Source organism: Cotesia glomerata, linkage group LG7 (assembly GCF_020080835.1).
Source record: "Cotesia glomerata isolate CgM1 linkage group LG7, MPM_Cglom_v2.3, whole genome shotgun sequence".
NCBI classification, from domain to species: domain Eukaryota; kingdom Metazoa; phylum Arthropoda; class Insecta; order Hymenoptera; family Braconidae; genus Cotesia; species Cotesia glomerata.
The window spans coordinates 16,949,309-16,974,449 of record NC_058164.1 but is presented as its reverse complement, the minus strand read 5'-3'; the positions used below and the strand labels follow the sequence as shown (position 1 = coordinate 16,974,449).

Below are 25,141 nucleotides of genomic sequence, written 5' to 3'. Positions count from 1 at the left end.
GCGTCCTCGGTCAGTTTGTCCAAGAATTCAGTGAATTCAACAATGGATAGGCTAGGTGGTGCATAACAGCTGTAGAAACGGATGCCGTCAACTGTTGCTGTGTGTGTGTGTGTGTTTTTTTTTTTTCAGAGGGGGGAATCCTTTTTGTGGATTCCAGGCATAGCTGTTTCGCCTGGATATGTGAAGACTTGACGCAGCGTCATACTAATACTCAACGCTAACGCCCCTACTCACTAAACCCTAAACCCCTTTTCTTCTTTCCTCTAATCCCTCATGGAAACCGCCGTCAGGCATTACTTAAAGTAAGGTGTTAACTACCTTCCTTTTATCTTCTGATATTTGCTCTTCTTCTTTCGGTGGAACGCAAGACTTTGAGGACTTCTGTTGCAAACGTGTTGGTAGCGTTCTAGGCAGCTTCTGATGACAACATTGCTTCCACTAGTGAATCTGGTTGCATTCTCTGGTTCAGGATCCTCTCCAACTCTTTACGCTGTAGATAGAAACGAGGACATACAAAGAAGACGTGCTCCGCATCTTCAGCAACTCCTGAGTAGGACGGGCACTCCGAAGAGTCATCGTGCTTAAAGCGGTGTAGATACTCTCGAAAACACCCGTGTCCCGACAACATCTGCGTAAGATAGTAATTGACCTCGCCGTGATTCCGGTTAAGCCAAATGTCGATCCGAGGTATGAGGCGGTGCGTCCACCTACCCTTCTCTGCAGCATCCCATTGTAGTTGCCATCGGCCTATGCTGTTCTGCCGTTCGTCAATTCTAAGTTCTTCAGGGTTCAGTGCAGTTGACGTTTTTCGTTGGTAAAGGGCTCGTCTTTCCTCTGCTAGAACTCTAAGAGGTAGAGTTCCGGCAATGACGCACACTGCTTATTCTGATATAGTGCGGAAGGCACTAGCTACTCATAGGGCACTCAGTCGATATACTGGTCCAGCTTTTCTCCATGATTTCTGGGTTTCCAGTGCATCAGCCCAAATGGATATTCCGTAAGTGAGCACTAATGTGACTACTGATGACAATAGTAGCCTCCTGTTCTGCATTGGGCCTCCGATGTTAGGCATCAGCCGTGCGAGACTAGCCCTTACTACTAACGCTTTGGCACTGACGTGTTCCACCTGCTGCTTGAAGTTGAGTCGGGCATCCAGCATCACTCCCAGATAACGGATAAATGGTATTGATTTGATTTCTTGTTCTCCGACTCTCAACTTGATAGTTTTTATCGTTTCTCTACGAGTGATGAGTACTGTCTCGGTTTTATGCTTGGCTAGTTGCAAGTTCATCATGTCCATCCACAAATTGACTCGTCTGAATGTAATATCAAATACCATTTCCATTTCTTCAAGGTGCTTTGCGACAATCACGACAGCTACGTCATCTGCACATGCTACAAGTTTGACTCCCGTAGGCAATGCTATTCCCAGGAATAATGCCGTCGCTGCCCTAAGGATTGATTTCAGCGCAATATTAGGGATTCCGTCCAATCCTGGTGCCTTATTATTCCCTACTCGATTGCCTGCCTCTATCAACTCGTCCAACGTGATAGTTGGGATGTCTTCTGTAACCGGTAATTTTTGAGGTTTCTATAATTAACTAAAACCAAAAAGAACGGACACTGCGACACAGAACGACCCCTTTTGCTCGAATTTGAAGCTCGCCGAATTCCAGGGTTGAAAAGGGGTTGTCATCAATATACAAAACCGAAAGAAAAGCCAAACCAAAACTCACTTAAATCTAAATAAATCTAAAGAAATAAATCCAAGTCAAACAGGTTATGATAAAGACAAAATAAACAATTTATTTATCAAAATCCATTAAATAAATCAATGAACAAAGAATTTACAAGTAAACAAAATACACGTGGTACAATTTGAGGTTATAATAAACCCCAAAACTAAATCTAGGTTAACCGGTGTCGTTAATCAAACGAAAATACAAAGAATAGAATTCAACAATTTATCTCCCGTCGGTATTACGCCCACGTACCTTTCGTCGGTAACGAAGATCCGGTCAAAACTAGTCTTTACAAAATACACATCCTTACACACTCGCTCGTCGTGAGCGTCAAAATCGCGAACTAAACTCCAAAAGCTGGTTCCCCGCTTCCCCAGGAGACTAGCCGTCACCTCTGGGCCTAAACCTCTACCCCGAGAGCGAATGGAGAATGTCCTCTTCGCCCCCACCTACACGGCGTATGATCACCTACTGGAGTTTTGACAGAAGGTCAAAAATCCAGGGAAGTCAAATCTTGTTAAAAGTGCAGAGGTACTTACCAATGTTGTAAACGAAACCAAGGTAATGTTCCTCCAGTTGTTATTGTCAGAAGAATATTCACCACAATAACCACTCTATCACAAGACTTCCTTTTCCGAGCCAAATTTTGGCGTTTATCATTTTCCCCCTCTCTCTCTTGTAACGAACCGGAAGGGTCGTTTTAGACACCTGTCCGGTGTCCTCGAACTAGCGTTCAAAAATAATTATTTATTATTTTAATCGCAATTTCCTTCATTTTCTATCCATTCGTCTCGCCAAATTCTAAGTTTTTATTTTCGAAACTCAATTCTTTATTATTTTAATCGCAATTTCCTTCATTCTCTATCCATTCGTTTCGTCAAATTCACAATTCTTTATTATTTTAATCGCAATTTCCTTCATTATATATCCATTCGTTGATTTTCCATACTAAATTGTCCTCGGGACTTATAAAATCTTCGCTTACCTAAATTATTTCTTACAAAAATAATAATCATCATTTCTTTCATTTTATATCCATTCATTGATTTTCCATACTAAATTGTCCTCAGGACTTAGAATAATTTTGCCAGTCTTTCAATTTCTTTCACAATTTAATCATACCTTCGGTAACAATAATATAAAATTATTAAATAAATACAAAAATTAAATAATCATCGCCGCACTAATAACAATAATTGTTTCTATTAATTTTTAAGTAAAAAAAATAATCTAAAATACTCAGATACAAAAGTAAAATCTGGGTCATAATTATAATTAAGACTCTGTCTTTTTTTTTCTTTTTATTTTTAAACAAATAATAATAAATAACTTGTAATTTAATATAAGAAACGAAGTAAATTAATAGTTTAAATAATATTTGAACTAAGTAAACCGTAATAATAATAATAATACCTATCTGAACAAAAACATAACTATAAACGTTTATTTTAAACGATAAACAACATTAAATTAAATCAAACGAGAATTGGACCGTCGAGTAGGTAGCCGCTGTCGCTCCCCTCCTTGTTCCGCCTTCCCGCCCCACTCCTCAGATGTCTCTGGTCCCAAATCTTGGTCATACTTCAGGGTTGAGCTGCTCCAACTTGTCGATGAATACCGGCTGTTTGGGAAACAGCGCAGTAACAGTCTTCTCTAGGAGCTGTGGACACGTAGGTGATGGCATTGGCTGGCATTTCAGGTGGGTCATAACCACCTTATACGGTCTGCCCCATGGATCTTTCTCTAATTCTGCGACAGTTCCTTCCAGCAGCTTCTTTTGCTTTCTTTAATAACTCTGTTCAGTTCTCGACGGGCCTTTTTATATTCTGCCAACAGCTCTGCGGAGTTAGGTCGTCTGTAACCACGCTGAGACTTTCTTCTTTTTTTAAGACACTCGAACGTAGAATGCTAATGTGATCGTTCCACCAGTGCACCGAAGGTCTTGAATTCATGCCACGTTTCCGAGACATACTGGCGTCGCAAGCCTGGGTGACTCTTCTCATTAGGTCCTTCGTCTTCTATTCAGCAGTTCCTACGATGATCGGATAGCACTCTAGGGCTACTACTAAAGCAGTGAGGTCGAGAGATTTACTGTCCACCCAACCGCGCTGGCGTTCCTGTTGACTCTCGTTAGATTCTGGCCAATTGATATTTCCCATAGTATCGCACTATGGTCACTGGCTGTGTAGATGTTCAATACTTTCCAAGAAAAACCTCTTCGAGATAAGCAACTGCTGACAAATGTAAGGTCGACAATTGAATTTGCCTCTCCTTTAGTATACGTTGGCGTCCTTAGTTAGCCGATCAAGGAAGTCGTCAAACTGTTCAGTTTGAATGCGTCGTCGTGATGACTGCCATTCCTCGTTCAGTTTCTTAAATCTTCCAAGAGCATTGACTACACCGGTTGTCATGGTCTTTATCTCCTTATGGATATCGACCTTAGTTTGGACAAACTCTTGCAGCTCAATGGTCAGCTTTTCAAGGCGCTCCAGCGCTTACGTTTTCTTCATTTCAGCGCTTGCTTCAATCGCTGCTTGTTGGGCATGAAGCCTGTTTCTACTCTTGTTTGTTTCCTGTAAATTACTCATACTTTTCTTGATACCTATCTCCAATAGGAACCTTGGATTCACAATCGACCCCTGAGTCACATTGACTTTCTAACTTCTGGTCATTTTCCTCTCGGCTTGTGTCCTCTTGATTGTTTACTCTCGTCGTCATCTTATCCATTATAATTTGCTGAAGTTTGGTGAAGCAATTCTCTATCTTCGACTCCAACTTTCGTACAGCGACATCCAAATCTCGTCGTGTCACGAATTGATCCGTAGACGACTCAAAATTTACAGATTCACCATCATTGTCCATCGGCGGGCCAGCAGTATTACTCGCATGATCCAGCACCACTCCATCCACTGTGGAACTCGGGTCATTCACGAGTTCATCTTTGTGCGCTGAATACGAGCCATCACTGTTCAACACCTCCTCCTCTGAGATACTCGAGTCACGAGCTCTCGTTAAGTTATTACGTCCAGTGACTCAAAACTCTCATGCTTCGCAAAACCTCCACTGGCAGCCAACTCTTGGATTAGGCAACTGCTTGAACTTAAAATTTCGTCGACGCGTTCAATTAAATCCTGACAAGAACTTTGGATCGACGATTGACTTGTTTGGTTAATATCGACGACGATTTCGATAAATTTTCCTGTTTCAGCAATTTCAGACCTCTCCGAGAGCAACGTTGAGTCTAAATCATCACCAGGGGGACTCACTTCATCCACAGTAGGATTCCAATGCACTCCTGGCACTTTATATTTGTACTCTAGGTGACGAATCAAACGGTCTTGACGTGTGTCTAAATCTCCTTTCGATGATAAACCTAAGCCACAAAGAAAAAGTCTCAACTGACTTGTTGGCAATTCCAGGCCAGTCATCAACCAGGTTTAGTCCATCGCAAAGAAACGATTTGTAAATAAACAAAATTAATAATGACAATAATCAAAAATTCACAACGTAGTAGTAATGCTTCAATCACTTTTTACCTAAGTGTCCGCTATGTATTTACAACGAACAATATAAATTAAATCTCGACGGTGATTTACTTGACCGAATATTTAATCCGAATCCAAATACTTATTTTAAATGACGATTTATTAATTGAAAAGTATTTCCGGATTAAATAAATAAGAAGATTATTTTCAGTGATGACGATAATAATAATAATCCGCCGGGACTGCAAGGCGAACAGTAGAATGGCAGACTACTGGAGAACGGCAAGCCAGCCAGTCCCGCGTGACGTCATCGACCGAAACTTTACGTCGACGAGCAGACCGTGCTCGCTGAAATCTTCAAGTTGAGAGTACAAATTTCTTGTACTCGATACAATTAAATAATTTTATTCGGCGACTTAGAATTTTATTCAACGATGTACAATTATTATTTTTATTTCGAAATTCTAATCGGCGCGAATGATTAATTTAATAATGATTTCCCCTTTGCGCTGACAATTACAACTGTGCCGAAGGCCGAAATCTGACAGATAATTTTGAATTTAAATCCAAGGGATTAAATTTTATTTCAAAATAAATAATATTAATAACGCTCGAATTTGAGTACGAAGCATAGGGAGGAGAATCGCCGATAGCACGATGCAGTGACAAGTAAACCGAATGATGTCACTGCTTCGGAATTTCCTTCGCTGGCCGAACGATCGATACTTTCTTTTTGTTTTTCTAACTCTACCTTCCGTAGCAACCTGTACGAAACGCTTAAAATATCATTCGCAATCAAATTCAACTAAACCGTTCCCCGCAATTATCGCCCGGGTATCGAATAAATAAATAATTGATTAATGGCTCCCTGGCCCCACGTTGGGCACCATGTAACAATAGTTTTCCCCAGAATTTAACTAAATTCGACCGATGGCGGAGATATCGGCTGGGTAGGGTATTTTACGCTCGCCCAGTTAAATATACATAAATTAACCCGGAAACCCCTCAGGCTTGGTTAGTGCACATTTGGACGCCAGATAATTTTATCCAAAAATTACCAAAAATAATAAAAATTCCAGGGGCCGCGCCGAACAATCAATTAACGATTTAAACTAATGCGAATGAAAAGGTAAATCTCAAAGTAACTAAAGTCAAGGTCAAGATAGAATTTACAATTAGAAATAATGAATAATTAATTATAAAATAATATTTTATATTAACGAATTGAACTAGGAAGATGAGTCATAGGAAAAGAATCCGGGAATTAACTTACATAAAATAAATCATTGTTTAATTGGTAAATATTAATAAAAATAAATTATTTATTTATAAACGGTATTACTTAAAACTAAATCTACTTTCCAAATAACAAATTAAATCCTTTATGGAACTTTATAATAGATTTCAAACAATTAAACCAACATAAACGATAATTTTAGATATTAGCCTTTCAATATTATTTACAAACGTAATGATAATTAATGTAAGTGTAATGCTTTAACTAGTAATTGCTGGCCATTTCAGGAACCCACACGAGGCTTTCGGGATAGGTATAAGTATTCCCTTAAAATAACCCTTACTCGCTTCGGGATCGACCCGATAAATCAATAGTGAATTTAATTAAACGATAAAAGAATAAATTATTTAAGCCAGGAGACAGCGGTGTGCGGATATTAATCGATTTCAACTTGTGAGTACTCACCGAAAAGGAAACTCAACCGAAGGCACCAAATCCACACTCCTTACAATAGCGGAGGTCCCGCGTGTATACCTCACACCAAGCGGGCCACCGCGTGTCTGCTCAATTTTTGTCACCGTAAACTGTTCGAGGCCTCGTGTTCGACAACAAGGGCCTCTCTAGCCATTTTCCCTAATTCAATGAACTCTTTGCTCGTGATCGATATTGTAGGGCCTCACCCGTGCGAGTAAAGGCTATGATTTATCACTCATAGTAAAATTAGGTACTATATGACAATGATTTACGGCAATGCACACAAATAATAATAATAATAATAATAAATTATAAATAATTCATTATAAATGTCTGAAATAAAGATAAAATTAATTCTTAAATTAATAACCATAATATTAGAAATTTCAAATATAAATAATACTAATAATATTAAATTCAATAAATAAATTAATAAATAAATATAAAATAATAAATTCAGAGACACACCGAGTGTGGATCTGTTGCCAAATTTAGGCGCAGGGAGGGACGCACACAGGGAATAAAAACCCTGTGACATATTCATATGAAGAAGATTGGTAGTCTATTTATCTGGATTTAACTATGACTGAAGCTATGGCACTGACACTAATGCGTGACAGACAGTCAAGTAGATCAATATTAGTATCCTGCTGTTTCATAGAACAATATTTTTTGAATTTTCAAACCGCAATAACTTTTGAATGAATCAACCGATTTTTACGCGGTCAGCAGCATTCGACGCGTTTCTTACGTTCACGATATCTCTTGAACGAATTGACCGATTTTGACCGGCTTGACGGCAATCGATGTAATTTTTTAATGTTAATAGTTAATTAGTTTTTGAAATTGACCGGTAAGGCCGTTTAAAAGTTATTCCAAAAAATGTCGGAGTTATGTTAAGAAAACACTTGTATCCAAATATTTCGTCGAGGATATCTCTCGAACCAATCAACCGATATTTACCTTCTTGACTTTGAAATTTTTTAAAATTTCTCAAAATCTATTGGTCCGAATCGGTTCAAATTTACAGGAAGTTTAAGTTCGAGGGAACTTAGAACGCCGTTTGCTAGAATCGGATCGGTTTAGTGGTTCAAAAGTTAAAAGCGAGTCACATAGTCACACACACACACACACACACACACACACACACACACACACACACACACACACACACACACACACACACACACACACGCATGTACACACACGCATGTCAGTTTGTGACATTCAGCGTTGGATTGGCATTTGCTCCGGTTTCACAACGCGACGTTTCTAAGCGGAAGTGGAATGCCAAAAGGCTTGATCCAGAGGCATTGCAAGCTTCACTCGCACGAAGCTGGTCTATCCTCCAGAACAACCCGACACCGGATACCTGCAGCGAGACGGAAAAGGCGGTGCTAAACACAATGAAAGAAATTACTGCCGCATGTGACGCCTCTATGCCGCGGCTGAAAAACCAGAGCTTCCACAGGCCGGCGTACTGGTGGTCAGCGGACATAGCAGAACTTCGCAAAATATGCCATCAGCTACGTCGCCGAGCAACGAGAGCTACGAAACGCTCCCCAAGCCAGGACTTGTATTCAAAAGGGTACAAGCAGGCCAAAAAGACGCTAAACCGAGCCATTAAAGCAAGTAAAGCGCAACTGTGGAAAGAGATCTGCAACGATCTCGACAATGACCTCTGGGGTAAAGCCTACCAAATTGTCGCCAAATGACTTGAAAAGGCTTCACCAGAGGCGCCGAAATCTCCTGCCTTGATGGAGAGCATTGTAACGGAGCTTTTCCCCAAACACCCACCGCGGAAGAAGAAACACTACACTAAGAACAGCGAAGTAACACCCTTCACAACTAAGGAATTACAAGACGCGGCCAAGTCACTCAAAACAGGAAAGGCACCTGGACCTGATGGCATCCCGGCATCGGTGATCAAAACTGTAGCCCTGGAATACCCAGACATACTCCTGAACACCTACAACGCATGCTTGGCAACTGGCACGTTTCCCGTGGTCTGGAAACGGCAGAGATTGGTTCTCTTAGACAAAGGTAAGGGAACCCCCATAACACCTTCGTCGTTTAGACCACTCTGTATGCTGGACATTGCTGGAAAACTGCTCGAGAAGCTCATACAAGGAAGACTTCGCAACGACATAGACCGTGCTGGAGGTTTTGCCGCAAACCAACACGGCTTCCGGAAAGGACGTTCAACAGTCGGCGCGATCCAGAAAGTCGTAGCGACAGCGAGAGAAGCATGGACTGGTAGCCTCAAAGCCCGCAAGGTGTGTCCTGTCCTCACGCTAGACATTAGAAATGCCTTTAACAGCGCAAATTGGAGAGATATTTTGGACGCCTTGGAGCACAGATTTGACGTGGAGCCGGAGAATCTGGCACTTGTCGACAACTACCTTGACGAGAAAAAGCTGATAGCAGAAACCACGGAAGGTCTACAAGAATACGCCATAACGGCTGGCGTGCCGCAAGGCTCAATAATGGGGCCCGATCTATGGAACGCGGACTACGACGAGCTTCTGGAAATCCCGTTGCCAAAGCAAGTGGACTTAACGGGCTTTGCAGACGACGTCGCGGCCACGATAATAGTAGACAGCGTAGAGGAGGCCGAACTACTCGTTTGGGAAACCATTGATGCCGTCGAGACTTGGCTCGATAAACACCACCTGAAACTCGCAAAACACAAAACCGAGATGGTCGTTCTGACTCGCCAAAAATGGTTCCCAAAACCATTTGCTGTGGACATGGGAGAAATAACGCTAACGTCAACAAGGGCCCTGCGCTATCTGGGGGTAATGATAGACGAGAAACTATCTTTCCGCGAACACCTCGATAGTGCATGCCAGAAAGCCAGTAAGACGGTGTCTAGCCTAGCAAGAATTATGACGAATACTATGGGACCAAGAACCTAAAAGAGAAGAGTCCTTCTGGAAGCAGTCCATTCGGTACTGCTTTATGGAGCGGAAATATGGGCAGATATATTAAAGCAGAAAACCTATCGGCGGAAAATGGCAGCAGTGCAGCGGCGATGCGCTCTCAGAGTTGCCTGCGCCTACCGCACGGTTTCCGAAGCGGCTGTATTGGTCATTGCGGGAGCTGCACCCATAGACCTATTAGCGTTCGAGAGAGCAAGACTCTACGACGCTAAAATCGGTGGCGAAACCATGAAGGAGGCAAAAACGAGGATAAAAACGGAAACGCAGCAAGAGTGGCAGGACCGATGGACGTCGGGAGAGACAGGCAGATGGACAGCACGACTGATCCCAAACATCAACGTCTGGCTTTCTCGGAAGCACGGGGACACGGACTTCTTTCTGACCCAGCTACTGACGGGACATGGGCAGTTCAATGCCTATCTATTCAAGATGGGTTTGCACAGCACTCCAACGTGCAAATACTGTCCAGACAAAATTGACAACGCCGAGCACACGTTTTTCGAGTGTGATCGATGGAAGGACGATAGAATCTGCACCGAAGAAACAATGGGCACCGCGCTCTCCCCTGAGAGCTTGGTAACCTGCGTGATCAAAAAAGAAGAAAACTGGACAGCTGTAGTAGCCTACGCGCAGCGTCTCTTGAAAGAAAAAATCGCAGAAAGGGATTAGAAACCAGTAATAACAAGAAGTAGGTGTCGTGAGGCACAACATGGACTGGATTGAAGTAATGCTAACGCGGTCCCGATCCAGTCTTCCCTGTAACATCTATGGGGAAAGGAGAGAGGAGGATGTTTAGTCGGTATTGTTGCAAAATAATATTGTCTTCTGAGTCCGACATACCCAGGCACCAACACCTAGTCCTGGCAACAACACCAAGTCCTGGCATACGTAAACGTATTTTACATCCTCTATAAAAACACACGCATGTACACACACACGCACACCATCGTAAAAATCGTCAGGACTTCAAAACGTCGAGATCTGATGAAAACTTGATTTTCGAAAAACGGGGTAAATCAATAACTTTCCGATTTTATCTCAAGAATTTTTTCTTTTAACTCAAGAAATTCATTGTTTTTCTGATCATAAAATGTTTTTCTTTAGCTATCCTTTCTATCTATGTGATGGAATTATCTATTCTTTAGTTCCTCTGCATTTCAGAATTGGTGTACGATTTACTCCAAGCAGCAGTCGCAACAACTGATGATAAAAACCAATACATTGACGACGGACTGGATAACTTTCTCGCATTTGGATTTCGTCCTGGTTCAGAAGTTAAGCAACCGTACAGACTTTGTCTTCCAGAAAAGTTGCCTGCTGAATTCACAGTTGTTGCTACTTTCAAACCGATATCTTCTCGAACAAGTTATCTTTTTGCTGTGCTCAATCCTTTTGATACAATCGTTCAGTTGGGTCTTCGTATTTCTGTGAGTATGTTATATTTTGAATGTACCATGATTATTAGATCTAATTAATCATTTTATGCAAAAAATTTTATATAGTTTATAAATTTGCTGCATGAATCAACTTTTATAATATTCATAATTTAGTTCAAGGAGAATTTAAGACTTTTCGAATTTCAAACATTGCTTTTTCAGCTTAATAAAGTTACAAAATAATTTCAGCCGACTTATAGTGTTTTAGATATAGTCGTTTTAAATAAAGATTACAGATCCGTAAAATAAAATTGTATATGTCGTATTTTTTTCGCAAAATCCGTTATTTCATGAAATATCTAGGCACTTCCAGAAACGTCGGCGTTTTGTGGAAATTATTTAAATTGCATTATCTGTCTGGATAGTTTATGGAATGACCAATCAGTTCCAGCTTCTCGTATTCGAAGCTCAGATATACAGTCAGTCGAATCGTACAGAGTGATTTTTTCGTGAAATTCAAAATACACACAATACAGAGAAAACATAAAATTTGAAAATGATTCTGACTAGAGTAATTATGAATTTTTTCTAGATATTGAATTTGTTCTTGAATTTGAATTTTTCAGAATATTCTATACTCATGAAACAATTATTGAAGTGAAACTTTTTTATTGACGTATGGGAGAAATCTTATAACAATGTTAAAAAAAATCGTCACACTCCGACGCCATCTCGAAAAAAATCGTGACATTTTCTGTCACTTTGGACCGTCACGGTGAGATGCGTGTTTACTTAAATTGAGGAGTGACTTGTTAACAAATATTTTAATGATAACAAATTATATTGGTCTGATCAGGCCTGAACGTCCTTATACTTTAGATCTGAACATACATGAACAGGCCTGATCAGATATAAACAGACATGAGCAGAACTGATCACGACGGAACATGCTCAATACTTTAGGCCTGAATATACATAAATATATCTGATTAGGACTACTTATCCATGAACAGGTTTTATCAGGCCTAAAATGTATTTTTTCCTGGGGAATCCAATCAGCAGCAGTGTAAAAAAACTAACTTAAAATGACTGTTCAGTTCAACCTTGAATCCACTATACATTACATGTATGTATGGAATTTTGCATCTAGACAAGCAAGAAAAGGTCCATGGAAAAATGCAGTGAGAGATAGAGAACGATATCATCGACGAATATAACAATTAAATAAAATAAGATAAAGAAAAAATTTTTTTTAATTTTCTTGTTTTTTATTCACAAACGTCACTAAAATATTTCAGTATAAGCTTAAAATTAGTTAGAAAAAAAAGTTTTTAATCTAAAGAATCATATTAAGACACATTTTATTCAAAATTTTAAGCTTACTTCAAGAGGTGTGTTAACAAATGTGAATTTGTTATATTATGTCTAAATTTAATGTAAATAAAGTGTTATCAGCAATCAAATTCTTAATTTCTTATGTCAAATGTTTGTTGTTCAGAAATTTTTGATTAGTTGCTGGTAGGAAAAATGTACAAAATTCATTATCAAGATCAACCTCTACTTCAAGTACAAAATTATCTTTGACTATTCGAATATCTGTTATCTGATAATTTTAACAAACATTGAGTTCATGCATACGTTTGAATGGTAAAGGCTTTTTCGATTTATTTTAAGAATTAGCGGGATGTCAGCATCAGATTTTATCTCCAGGACGCAGATAGCAGATTTTAGCACCAGGAATTTGAACCAGGATAATCACAGCAGATTCTCACACCAGGATGTTGACATCAGATTTTCACACCATGATCTTGATATAAGCTCATTTTGTACTTTACAAATTAAGTTGTACTTCAGTTTAATGAAGTACACCTTTCGTGGCCGGCTTTTATAGGGAGAAGATGACGTAATCTATTACGCAGTTAGAAAATTCTAGAACACTATGAGTCATTGTCTAAAAATAGAAATTACGCAGTTATGATTAGGGCACGGAAGTTGGCCTATTTTCATTTACTCAAATTTAAGGTTAAAAACATAAACAGTCATTTGAACGGTGGCGAAATTCCGGGCTTTAGTTGTGATAGATCTCACATCAAAGAAGTTAAACATAACCTAGAAAAATTGGTATGAATGGCGGGAAAAGATCAACATAACCTTACAACCATAAACGATTTTTGCGGAGTCACGATTTCATCGCCTAGATGTCATGCTTTCTTGCATATACTCGTGATACATACAGTTTGAATATATTAACCTTTTCTGAATATAAAAAACAAAATGCCCCTGTGATCTAAGTAACGATAGTCTACGCTGAGGTCAAAGGTGCATTTTTCAATAAAATAGTGGAAACCTTATTTAGAATGTTGGATTTAGATTCAAAATGGGGGATGGCAGCTTTCCAATGGCGAGAAAATGGTGAATGGTGGATAGCGGCCAATAGATGGAGGATTAAAAAAGGCGTGACAATGGTGGAAAGTAAAATTCAAAATGGTAGATAGTGGACACCAGATGGCGGATTAAAAAGGGCGGAAAAGGGTGAGAAGTGAAAGTAAGGTTTAAAACGGTGGAAATCAAATTGTAGCATTCACCACCAATGTAACCCACGGGAAAAGGCTCAACCATATCTACAGTAGGTAAAAGCTCGATCATACCTACAGTCAACCTGTGTTAAGAGTACTGGTACAATTTTATGATATTCTACAATATTTAAAAAATTTCATGAACTTTATTTTTCCGAGATACTCAAATATAAGTTGTAAAGGCTATTTATTCCGCTCAATTGGCCCCTTAAATTAAATTTATTGAAACAATCAAACTAACAAATGAATCTAAATTAATAAATAAAAGGGCGCCACCAGGATTTTTAATCGCGGTTCCTGGAACCGGAGCCAGAGCTGAGCTTATCTACAGGGAGAGATAGTGGAGGAAGGTGATCTGAAATGAATAAATTGTTATTTAACAACGGTACCAAAAATTTATTAACAACAAAATAAAATAACAACTTGTGCACTCGCACCTACACTAAATCACTTAAAACTAATTTAATGCTATGCACTACTAGTTCTCAGCTCGGCAAAACATCAACAAGCAGAGAACGTAGTAACTCTACTAACTAACGCCTCAACAACACGGCTAGTCTCTACCCGGCAAAGCATCAACAAGCAGAGGACGTTGTCAAAGATCTTAATCCTGACGGTACCCTCTTATGAAGCGTCTATACCGCATTTTCTAACTAAATTGCACTGTCCACCGGACCCTCACGCTCTATCAAAATTCTTAATCCTGACGGTACCTCTTATGGAGCGTATATACCGCAGTTTCTAGCTAAATCGCGCTGTCCACCGGACCCTCACGCTCTATCAAAATTCTTAATCCTGACGGTACGCTCTTATGGAGCGTCTATACCACAGTTTCTAACAAAATCGCACTGTCCACCGGACCCTTACGCTCTATGACTGTACGAACTACTCTACTCGGCAAAACTCGGCAAAAAAAAACGTATAACCCGCACGGTCTTCACAAACACTCTGACTTTACTTAACTTTTATTTTTGACTTATAAAAGTTATTACAAAATTTAATATCAAAAAATTATTACATTAAATTTTACTTAATTAATTCAGTCGTTAGCTAACAATTAAATTGTAAAATATTTTCGCAACTAACAATTTAATCTCTAAAAATCTAAACTAAAAACCGACGCCTAAATTTATTCCAATTTAATCACGAGTTTAATACTCAACATTAAATAAAATTTTAGGAACAATATCGACGCATAAATTTATTTCAATTCAACTCGTAATTTATTTCTTAAATATAAAATAAATCTTGTAAAAAATTCATCAATTAATTTTAACTAAAATTCCCGGATTTAATGATCCACGTTGTTAATTAAATTCTAAGAATTTTATCAAGATGATGAAATTCAAATTATTAATTAAATTTCCAGAACTTAAGTTCAATATAAAATGACCACGTGGAATTTTCCGATTAAATAAATAATTTATGAATAGTTTATCTCAATATGAAATAAACTAACGAAAAATCATCCACGGGTAAATCAGTCTCAATTGCGCCGTGTTCGGTGAACAAGGCCCAGTAGCGATTAACTCGCTCCTGGGGGACTCCCAAATTCAAGAGACGCACCTGTCCACCGCTAGTTCCCGCAAAATCAAACCGCCAATAGAAAATCAGCCTCTCGATCACGCCATGAATCGACCGCTTTATTGGCTGATCGCTCCCGCTAGACATGCGCAATAGCCTTCTTCCCCAACTCAACGAGGAAGAAGACGAACTATTGTTATTATCTTTCGCTTCTACGCTTTCGCTGCATCAAGTCGCCATTAGTTTTCTTTTTACTTTCGCTTTTCGTTAATAAACCGCATTTCGCTTATTTAATAATTTAATTTGCTTAAATTAATTGTTAATAATTCGCTTTAGTTTGTTTCAGATAAGTTGTGTTATTTGTGCATTAATTTCACCGCTTTTTCAGTGCCGGCAAAGTGTTCAACCACGTGTCAACCGGCTTCGCTTTTGCAAACCACGCTGTAATTTATAAATCCGCTTTTATCTTAACAATCCGCTATTAAACATATTAAATATTGAGTGTATTTAATGTAAATAAATTCCTAGTGTTATTTTTGATAATAATTTACGCGTTTTAATTGAGATATCCATACCTAAACCTGATCTTTGACCTTGGGTACACGTTAACTGCATTGTAAAATTCAACCGACGCTTGGCTAATCCGTGAGAAGACAATAGAATTATCTCGAAGCTTTTAATTCTCGGTTTTATTTTATGAAATAAAATAAATGTAACTAAACCAATTTTCCAGATGTTCAGAATGATTTAGAATTAATCGAGTAAATTAATAAATTCTCACGACAACTAACACCGCAAGATCCTTGAGCAGTGCTCGGGTATAAACCCCCTAGAGGTACGCTCAACGGCAAGTAACGAATAAAATTTAATTGCAATTAAATGATTATTGAATTATTATTAAATAAATTGAGAATAATCAATCAGAGGAGAAGTAAACTGAGTATAAACCCTGCAGTCCACTCCTAGCCCACAGAGTAATTATTGATACCTTGTTGGATTATACGACGATCTAACTCACTACTCGAGATTGGAGTCCTAGACGTTATTGGCTTCTGTCGTCTCGTAACTACTCCGGGGATCGGTTCTTCTTGATTTGTGGCACACTGTCTGGCGGTTACACTACTTCTCCCTGTCACAACGCCTGGCTCATCTATATAACAACCCCCAAAATACCCCCTCCTACTCTCTCTTTAAGCCCGAAGATCGAGGCGCACCAGTGCTAGTCGAATAGTTATCGATCTCTGGCGACTTATCGATGCAGGGTAATTTTACCCTGTTACAAAGTACATTAATTAAAATTGAGTAACCGATTCGTTACATAAATGTACGTGATACAGACTTATGCATGAGACTAAGGATAAGAGAACCCAGATTTGACCCCAGCACACGCCCAGGATTTTTTTGTCAAATACCAACCCTCTAATTACTTTCGGAATGACAAATGACCTTTTTAAATCATACATGATTGCAAAAATTTTTTTTCATTTACCAATGAAATTATACAAAAGGCCCTAGGGGTATAAGCATAGTGAATTTGCCCTTGAAAGATATCGGCACGATACTGGAAGAATTTTCAGGTACTAATAAGATTATAAGATCCTAAAAGTTTTAGATCTCTAATCTATTTGGTATTTGAGAAAAAGCCTCATGTGTAAAAATCAGACAAAATCAATATTCTCAGAAACGCACTAATTGATTGATTTGATTTTTGAATGTTTTAAAGACTGATGGTAGCTTCTAGAAAAAAAATTAAGAGCTATATTGGTTGATAAAAACCTCGAAAAAAATAGTACTTTTGTTTTAATTTCGATTTTTAACTATGATACGATTCTGGCACAGTTATGAAACCATTTTTTTCAAATTCCTCATTTATTTTTCTATGAACTTATGAGCTTTTCAGATTTTAAAAAAAGGCACGCCATATTGAAAAAAAAAATAAAAACCATATTTTATGCTAATATTTACTTTATTTATGTATTTTATTTTTAAATTTTTATTATTCTCGCTCACATATATTTTTTTATATTATTTAAAATCTTCATTTCTCTATTGATAACAATAATAAATTTTTTTGCCTACGTCAAACGTTATATCCTTTAATCGCAATGAATATTAAATAATTCTTACGAAGATCTGTAGAAAAAATTCTTGTCGTAATATTCAATCATTTATGTATTCAATCATGATTTATATTGTAATAATATTGAGAATGTTTTTGTAATTGCCGCTATTAGTCGTTGCATATGGTACATTATCGACTCAGTCCTCTAGCGTCAAAAAAAAAACCACGCGACTGACGCGCCCACTTGCGTGTTTGGCCGCATACGCAACAGCTGACAGAAGTGTTGCTTATGATAAGAGAGATAGTGTGTTTATATTTTATTTATTAATCTAATAAAATGTCTTTAAATAAAACCGTCAATGATAAGTGTTGTATTGGCTCAAAATTAGTAAAGAAAGTATCTGGAACTCCTAAAACCCTGTTAACAGAACAAGACATTGATGAATTTTCTACAGCTTTGATATTGACTTTTTCACTGGTGATATTGTTTGTGGCAAATGTCGCTTGCAGTTGTATAAAAAAATAAAAGTTGATCCAGTTGCAAATGGCTCTGAAGATGAATCTGAATCTATCGTTAATGAACTATTAGAACGAACGGTGTCTAGTTTGTCACAAATGACATTGTCTCAGTCAAGTTCAGATGATCCTTCTTTCAGAGCTAACATCACTTCTACCGATGACAGTACAGAGGATTTTGAGGTTTTAATTAAAAGAACTATTTCAACCCATGGATACTGTTGTCTGTGCAATAATACTATCGATTTAACCGTTATTCCTCAAAAAGCCCTAATGCAGTCATTTATCAAACGACGAGTTTTCATACCAGATGGAAATCGATGCTGTCGGAGTCATTTGATAAATAAACGGTTCTATGATGAAGCTCTAGATCTCATAAGAGTTCATTCTAACTGGACGAGAATTTCATCAGTAGAATTAAGTAACATGATGGAAAATTTTTCCGTTGAATGTGATTCAACATTGCTAGATAAAATGGATGATTATCGTGTGTCAGATGAGAAACTTCGTGTTTTAAATGGTTTAAAATGTGAAAATGTGATTGAGTTGCGGAATAAATTAGTGTCAATGAGAAATACTGACGCTCGAAGTGTAACTCAAGCACTAATAGTGTTTTTAGTCAAGCTTCGCTCAGGTAATTCTGATAAGTTAATATCCACAATTTTGGAGATTGATGAAGAGCAGTTAGTGTCAAAGTATTGTGAGCAAGTCATCCAATTTTTTGAAAAAGACGTTTTACCTTCGCGCTTTGGCTTAAATGCAGTATCCAGAAATGATCTTATTTAAAATCATACATCTGCAGTTGTCAAAAAACTTCATGACGATTTGAATGACAAACTCATTTTGATTTGTGATGAGACCTATGCTCGTCATGAGAGAAGTTCTAATAATGAGTATTAGAGAAAGTCGTGTTCTGGAAAAAGAAAGTACCACTGTGTAAGCCATTTACAATTTGCACAACTGATGGATACATAGTTAATATGCTGGGACCGTATTATGCTAACCAAAATGATGCTACTATAATGCGGGACATTATAGATAATCCTGATGGTATATTTCAATTATTAGAACCTGGCGATGCATTTGTGATTGATCGTGGATTCCGTGATGTTAAAAAATACTTAGAAAGTAAAAATTATAAAGTATTAATGCCAGCACTTGAGGGAAAACGAAATCAATTAACAACAGTTGAGTCTAATGCTTCAAGATATGTAACTAAAATTCGTTGGTCCGTAGAGGCAACTCATGGGTTGTTAAAACAAAAATATCATTTACTCGATCAAAGAATTGATAACAAAATGCTTCTAAGAATTGGAAGTTTTTTGAAAATTGCCTCATTTTTACATAATATGTACAGTAAGCGTCTTACTTCCGACTCAGAGATTTTGGATGAAGTCGTCGAAACAATGAGATCACAAAATACAATGTAGTGTAGAAAATACGTTAGCTAATGAAGTTCAACCAAATAGCTGGCAACGTAAAAAATTGCTGTTTCAAACGATTTTATTTGAAGTTTTAGAAGACTTTCCAGAAATGACGGAAAAGGATCTGCGAATCTTTTTCACTGGTTCCTACCAATTGAAGCAGGCTGTATCGTATTAGCAGAAATGCTTGATGAAACAGGCAATCTTACTATCCAATACGTTAGAGATTAGTCAAACATACTCAAAGCTTAAGTTCAATCCCGTCATATCGATAAAAAGGTTTATAGATGTTGTATTGAGTATAAAAAAAACGCTATTGGTCCCAAAAGCATATTGAGGCATAGCTGTGAGTGTGCAAATGGTCTTAGAACAATTGGATGTTTCTCTCACGTTGCTGCTATTGTTTATTATTTGTCACACGGAAGATATTTGACAAAGATTCTGAGGCCTGCTGAAATACTCACCAAATTATTTGATACAGAAAATGGTTCACCTGTGATTGAAGATGATAGTGAGAAAGACTGATGAAATGTGATTATAAATTTTTTTCAAATATACCTTTCAAATATTTGTTGTTATTTATTTATAATTAACTAACTAAAATCTGTTTTTTGCTCGACGGGCAGAAAGCGTCAACTTTCGGCCCGCTGCGCTAAAAGAAAGTGCCACTTCCTGCCTTCGTCGTGCAAAAAAATAAGATACACTCCACGGGAAGTAAGTAAGAAAGCCTCAGATCACATGTTTGTCAACCTCGGCTTCGCCTCGGCCGACAATTACATGTGATCTGAGACATTTCTTACTTCACTTCTCTAGGTGTGTAATATACTATTCATATGTTATAAGTGTGCAATGTTTATAATATTTTAGTTGATATTTATTAATATCTTAAGATTTAACTTGTGAATCAGAATTGAGTATCTAATACGAAAAAAAAAGATATCTTTAAGCGAGAAAAATCAAGATTTAAAAATAAAATACATAAATAAAGTAAATATTAGTATAAAAAATAGTTTTCATTTTTTTTCAATTTGGCGTGCCTTTTTTTAAAATCTGGAAAGCTCATAAGTCCATAGAAAAATAAATGAGGAATTTGAAAAAAATGGTTTCATAACTGTGCCAGAATCGTATCATAGTTAAAAATCGAAATTAAAACAAAAGTGCTATTTTTTTCGAGGTTTTTATTAATCAATATTGCTCTTAATTTTTTTCCTAGAAGCTACCATCAGTCCCCAAAACATACCCAAAATTCAAACCAATCGATTGGTGCGTTCCTGAGAATATTCATTTTGTCTGATTTTTACACATTTGGCTTTTTCTCAAATACCAAATGGATTAGAGATCTGAAACTTTCAGGATCTTATTATCTTATTAGTACCCAAAAATCTTCCCAGTATAGTGCCGATATCTTTCAAGGGAAAATTCACTATGCTTATACCCCTAGGGCCTTTTAGGAAATTTCATAAAATTTTATTAGGCCGTTTTTCGCATAAAATTTTATGAAAAAATTTTTTCTGGAGAATAGCTTCCTATCACTCCAAGATGTAGATATCTCATGAGAACTTGACTTTCGAAAATCAGGGTGAAACCAATAACTTCCCAATTTTTTGAAAATCATTGGTTAACATGGCGAGAAATTAAAAATTTCAACCAAACGACTTTTTAAACAAGGGAATTTTTCAAAAAATATTAACTTGGGACAGACACTCACGCACGTAGCAGTAACTAGTAACTTTACAATTCTTATCGACGAACTAATATTTTTCTAGCGATTCAGAAAAAAATGTTTCGATCTGTTTGGATCAAATCTAGAGAATCGGAATGAATTCATACGGAATAAATTTATGAATTTGTAACGTACAGAAATAAAACATTCATTCTCTTATCAGAAATGTCATAAAAACGGATCATGAACACTAAGTTTTAAGCATTATCAAAAATCCGAGATAATAACAAATTTTTATCTTAACAGGATTGATTAAAAATTTTTTCTAAACGTTATTGTTGATAATTTTATTACAGGAAGGACCAAATTCAAGTCAGAATATTTCTTTAGTTTACACTAATTCAGATGAATACTCTCATTCAGAAGAAATCGCAAAGTTCGAAGTGCCGAAATTAACGAAAAAATGGTCTAAAATTGTAATTCGTGTTTCAACAGTTGATGTCATCCTCTATCTCAATTGTAATGAAATAGGTCGTAAAAAAATGACTCGTCTACCACAAGAACTCGTTTTCGACACTGCTAGTACACTATACGTCGCTCAAGCGGGACCACATATTCAAGAAAAATATGACGTAAGTATTATCTATATGTTTACTATTTAATAATACAAATCTTTTGATGAGGCTCGTTTATTACATGTCAATCTCTAAATGAGCTCTATTTCAAATCGGAAACATTTAGCTTTTTCATTTTTAATTTCTTTCATGATTCTCCGTGTTATGGCATCAGTTGAGAGAGGCCTCTTTAATTTTTTTCAATTTTTTTTTCTTCTATTGTTTTCAAGATATCAATTTTTAAGAAGAAGAGTTACTTTCTTTTTTCATAATTGCTACAATTTCGCCAAGAATAGACCTGTAAACAGACTTTTAGAGTAAGAAATTGAAAAAATTTTTAAAACTCTTCTTTATTAAAATTTATAAGTTTTTTTTTTATATAAAACGTCGATTTCTAAGAAACACGTACTGATCTTCAGATAGCAATATGACGTCTTTTACAGTTCTTGAAGAATTCTTATTTAAGATTTGGACGTCAGAAAGTTAATTAAAATGAAGTCTTGAAGAGGTCTAGAAGACGTCGAATGCGCTACCCGATGACCAAATCAAGACTTTTTAAAAGGAATTTTAAGTATTTTTTTTTATTTTATGATAACACCTCTTACAGAGTTCGAAAATAAGAACCTTTTCCAATTAAAAAAAAAAAAAAAAAAAAAAAAAAAAAAAAAAGTAGATAAGAGTAGGGATATTTCCAGTTTTAGTTGTCATTAATAATGAAAAATGTTATAGTAACACTTAAATTACGTACAGTAACATGTTTAATTTGAAATTTTATAAAAAAATCGGTTCATGTCGCGAATACTCGGGTTTAAAAAATTATATATGATCGTTTGTGATCATATATTACGTTTATTATGATTTTTGTATCATTGTATATAGTTATATATAATTTTATATAGTCATATATAATGGTTTTTATAATTTTTGTATTTTTGTATATAATTATCTATAATTTCATATCTTTACATATCATTTTGTCACGATAATTATGAATGTCTAAATTAATCATGCTAGAAAAAGTGGGTTGAGATTTAAATGAAAATAACAGTTCGTACATAGAATCACAGATGTTGCATTGAGATTTAAGATAAACACTGGCCGGCGAGTAAACGATTACAACCTACATTCACAATCAATTCTATGCTTATTAAACAGTAGGTATTTTTTTTTTAATTTTTTTTGGTAGAAAAGTCGATATCAACTATATTATTGTTATTATAAGTCTTACGTAAAGTTACAAAAGACTTATAGTAACAATAATAATGTTGATATCGACTTTTCTACCAAAAAAATTAAAAAGAAAAAAATACCCACTGTTTAATAAGTGGGTATTTTTTACGTAAGCACAAGAGTTTATGTAAGAAAAAAATATATTCATCTTCTAAGGAGCAGCCAGTCAAGCCAAATCAGAGAACACGCTAGGAATGAATTTAGAAAGCGTTGGTAATGGTTAATACGTGGAAAGGTGACCGCTAATGAGTTCATCTTCCTAGCTGCACTTAAACTGATTTTTCTTTAATTTTCAATTGAATGTACGTTACTGTACATAATTTCTCGTACAAAAAATGAATTGATCAATAAAAGATCGATCGTTGATCACTGCATGATCATTCAGAAGTCAACCGCAGATCAAAGAAAGATCATTCAGAGATAACTAATTAACCACTAATTGATCACTCTAAGGAGACAATAGAAAAAAATATCAGAAAACCATTCAGGTGTCCTTTATTGATATGAGTAGTTAAACAGGGGGAGTTAGAAGCCAACCCCGAGTGCCACCAAGCGGTTGCGGGCAGAGCTTACCCTCTGTCGGTAACTATTCTAGCGCTTTCTGTTATATTGACGGGTGATTATTTGTTACCAACATCTCTGAACGTGACTTTAGAGTGCGCTTTTGAGTCTTACATGAGGTGAGAAAAGGTTGTTTTTAAATTTTGGCAGTAGGTTGTGTTACGTTGTCGCAAATTTTAAATTTAATAAATTATTATTTTAATTAATCAATTATTATCCGAGGTATTTCGTAACAGAAATATTTCGAGATAAGAGATTTCTGGACCGTCAACGCAGCCCAGTAGACTAAACAGTCTACTTTGTGGGATTTGGACTGCGTTGATGTTCACATAGGGTAATCTAAGATACAACGTTGCTAAAATCTGTTATAAAAACTCATTGTAATAATTATTCTTTATGCATTCTGTATCCAGACTTCTTCTGGAACAGTCAGTCTGAGGACTTAGCAGAGGAGCAATCCCTGCTGGTCCGAGGCTGAGCCTGCCAATTCCTTATTAATAAATTTTTGTTGATTGTTAATCAATTATGGAAATTTATTAAAACCTTAACCCAGGGTGTGAGCGCTTATTAGCTGTTCCACCCTGGTGAAATCGCCCAGAGCGCTAGCCAGCGTTCAGGCACTCTATCCATCACCTACCTGAGGGCAGGTAAATTGGAAGTTATATCAAAAATATTTAAATTTAAATTTTAAAAGTGACTTCGCGGGTAAACCAGTGACGCGACTCACCTGGAGTCGATTGACTTCCTAACGAGGTCAAAACCTGAGGATTATTAATTAAAAACAATTTTATTTTTATTTGGGAAAAACTTTGAATTTTTCCAGAACGTAATAGGGGTTATTGATGGGAGTTATATTATTAATTAATATTCTTATCTTATGAACATTTGTTATCTAATAAATTTTCTTATCTTTATGAGTCATTGTTTATAGATATTTTTGTTATTTTTTTTATGTGGCTCACCCAAAGTGAAAGCTAACAATTGTAACAATTCTTATCTATAAAAACATAAATTGAATGATTTTGGTTCCAAATTCATCAGTTTGTTGCATAACTTAACGATGTTCACGTCCAACGTACAAGTATATTTAAAATATATATCAAACATATCTATCGATGAATTTAATAATGTTCTGACTACTATTGCTGCGGCATATGAATTATTGTTTCAGCTCGATTCAGTGAGTGAACGTACATGATGGTACTCGACAACAATTCAATGATTTACTTCTTCACCTCAGAACCACGGTTTCTGAGAAGAAAAATCTCCAAGCTAACATTTTTCTCTTGTGCTGGTATAGTAATGAATTCATGCAATTAAGCCGATCATTGATTGGTGCTGCATTGAGTTCTAATCATTTAATTCACTGGCAAGATTTAGAGAATGCTTTTAAAAACTGCATAAAAACCGGAAGTATTATTAATAGAGGTCATATTGACTTACGAAACTTTCTACTTGATGCTAAAAAGATGCTTATCGAAAAAGTTCAAACTACTCTAAAAACAGAAGGTGGCATTAAAACACACACACACACACACACACACACACACACACACACACACACACACACACACACACACACACACACACACACACATACACACACACATACACACATACATACATACATACAGACATGCAGACACCATCGCGGGAATAGTTAGGGAAGCCTCCTAGGACCTCGAAACGTCGAGATCTGATGAAAACTCGATTTT

The 25,141-nt window shown here is 36.7% G+C and overlaps 1 protein-coding gene across 1 annotated transcript in view; it reads left to right on the top strand.

Moving 5' to 3' along the window:
* LOC123269695 (collagen alpha-1(XVIII) chain-like) overlaps nt 1–25,141 on the top strand; it is a gene marked incomplete in the record, with an annotated part of 201,774 nt that overhangs the window by 4,321 nt on the left and 172,312 nt on the right. Inside the window, 2 exon segments of the mRNA XM_044735531.1 lie at nt 11,042–11,307; nt 21,378–21,653. Of these exon segments, the coding sequence (XP_044591466.1) occupies nt 11,042–11,307; nt 21,378–21,653 (542 nt within the window).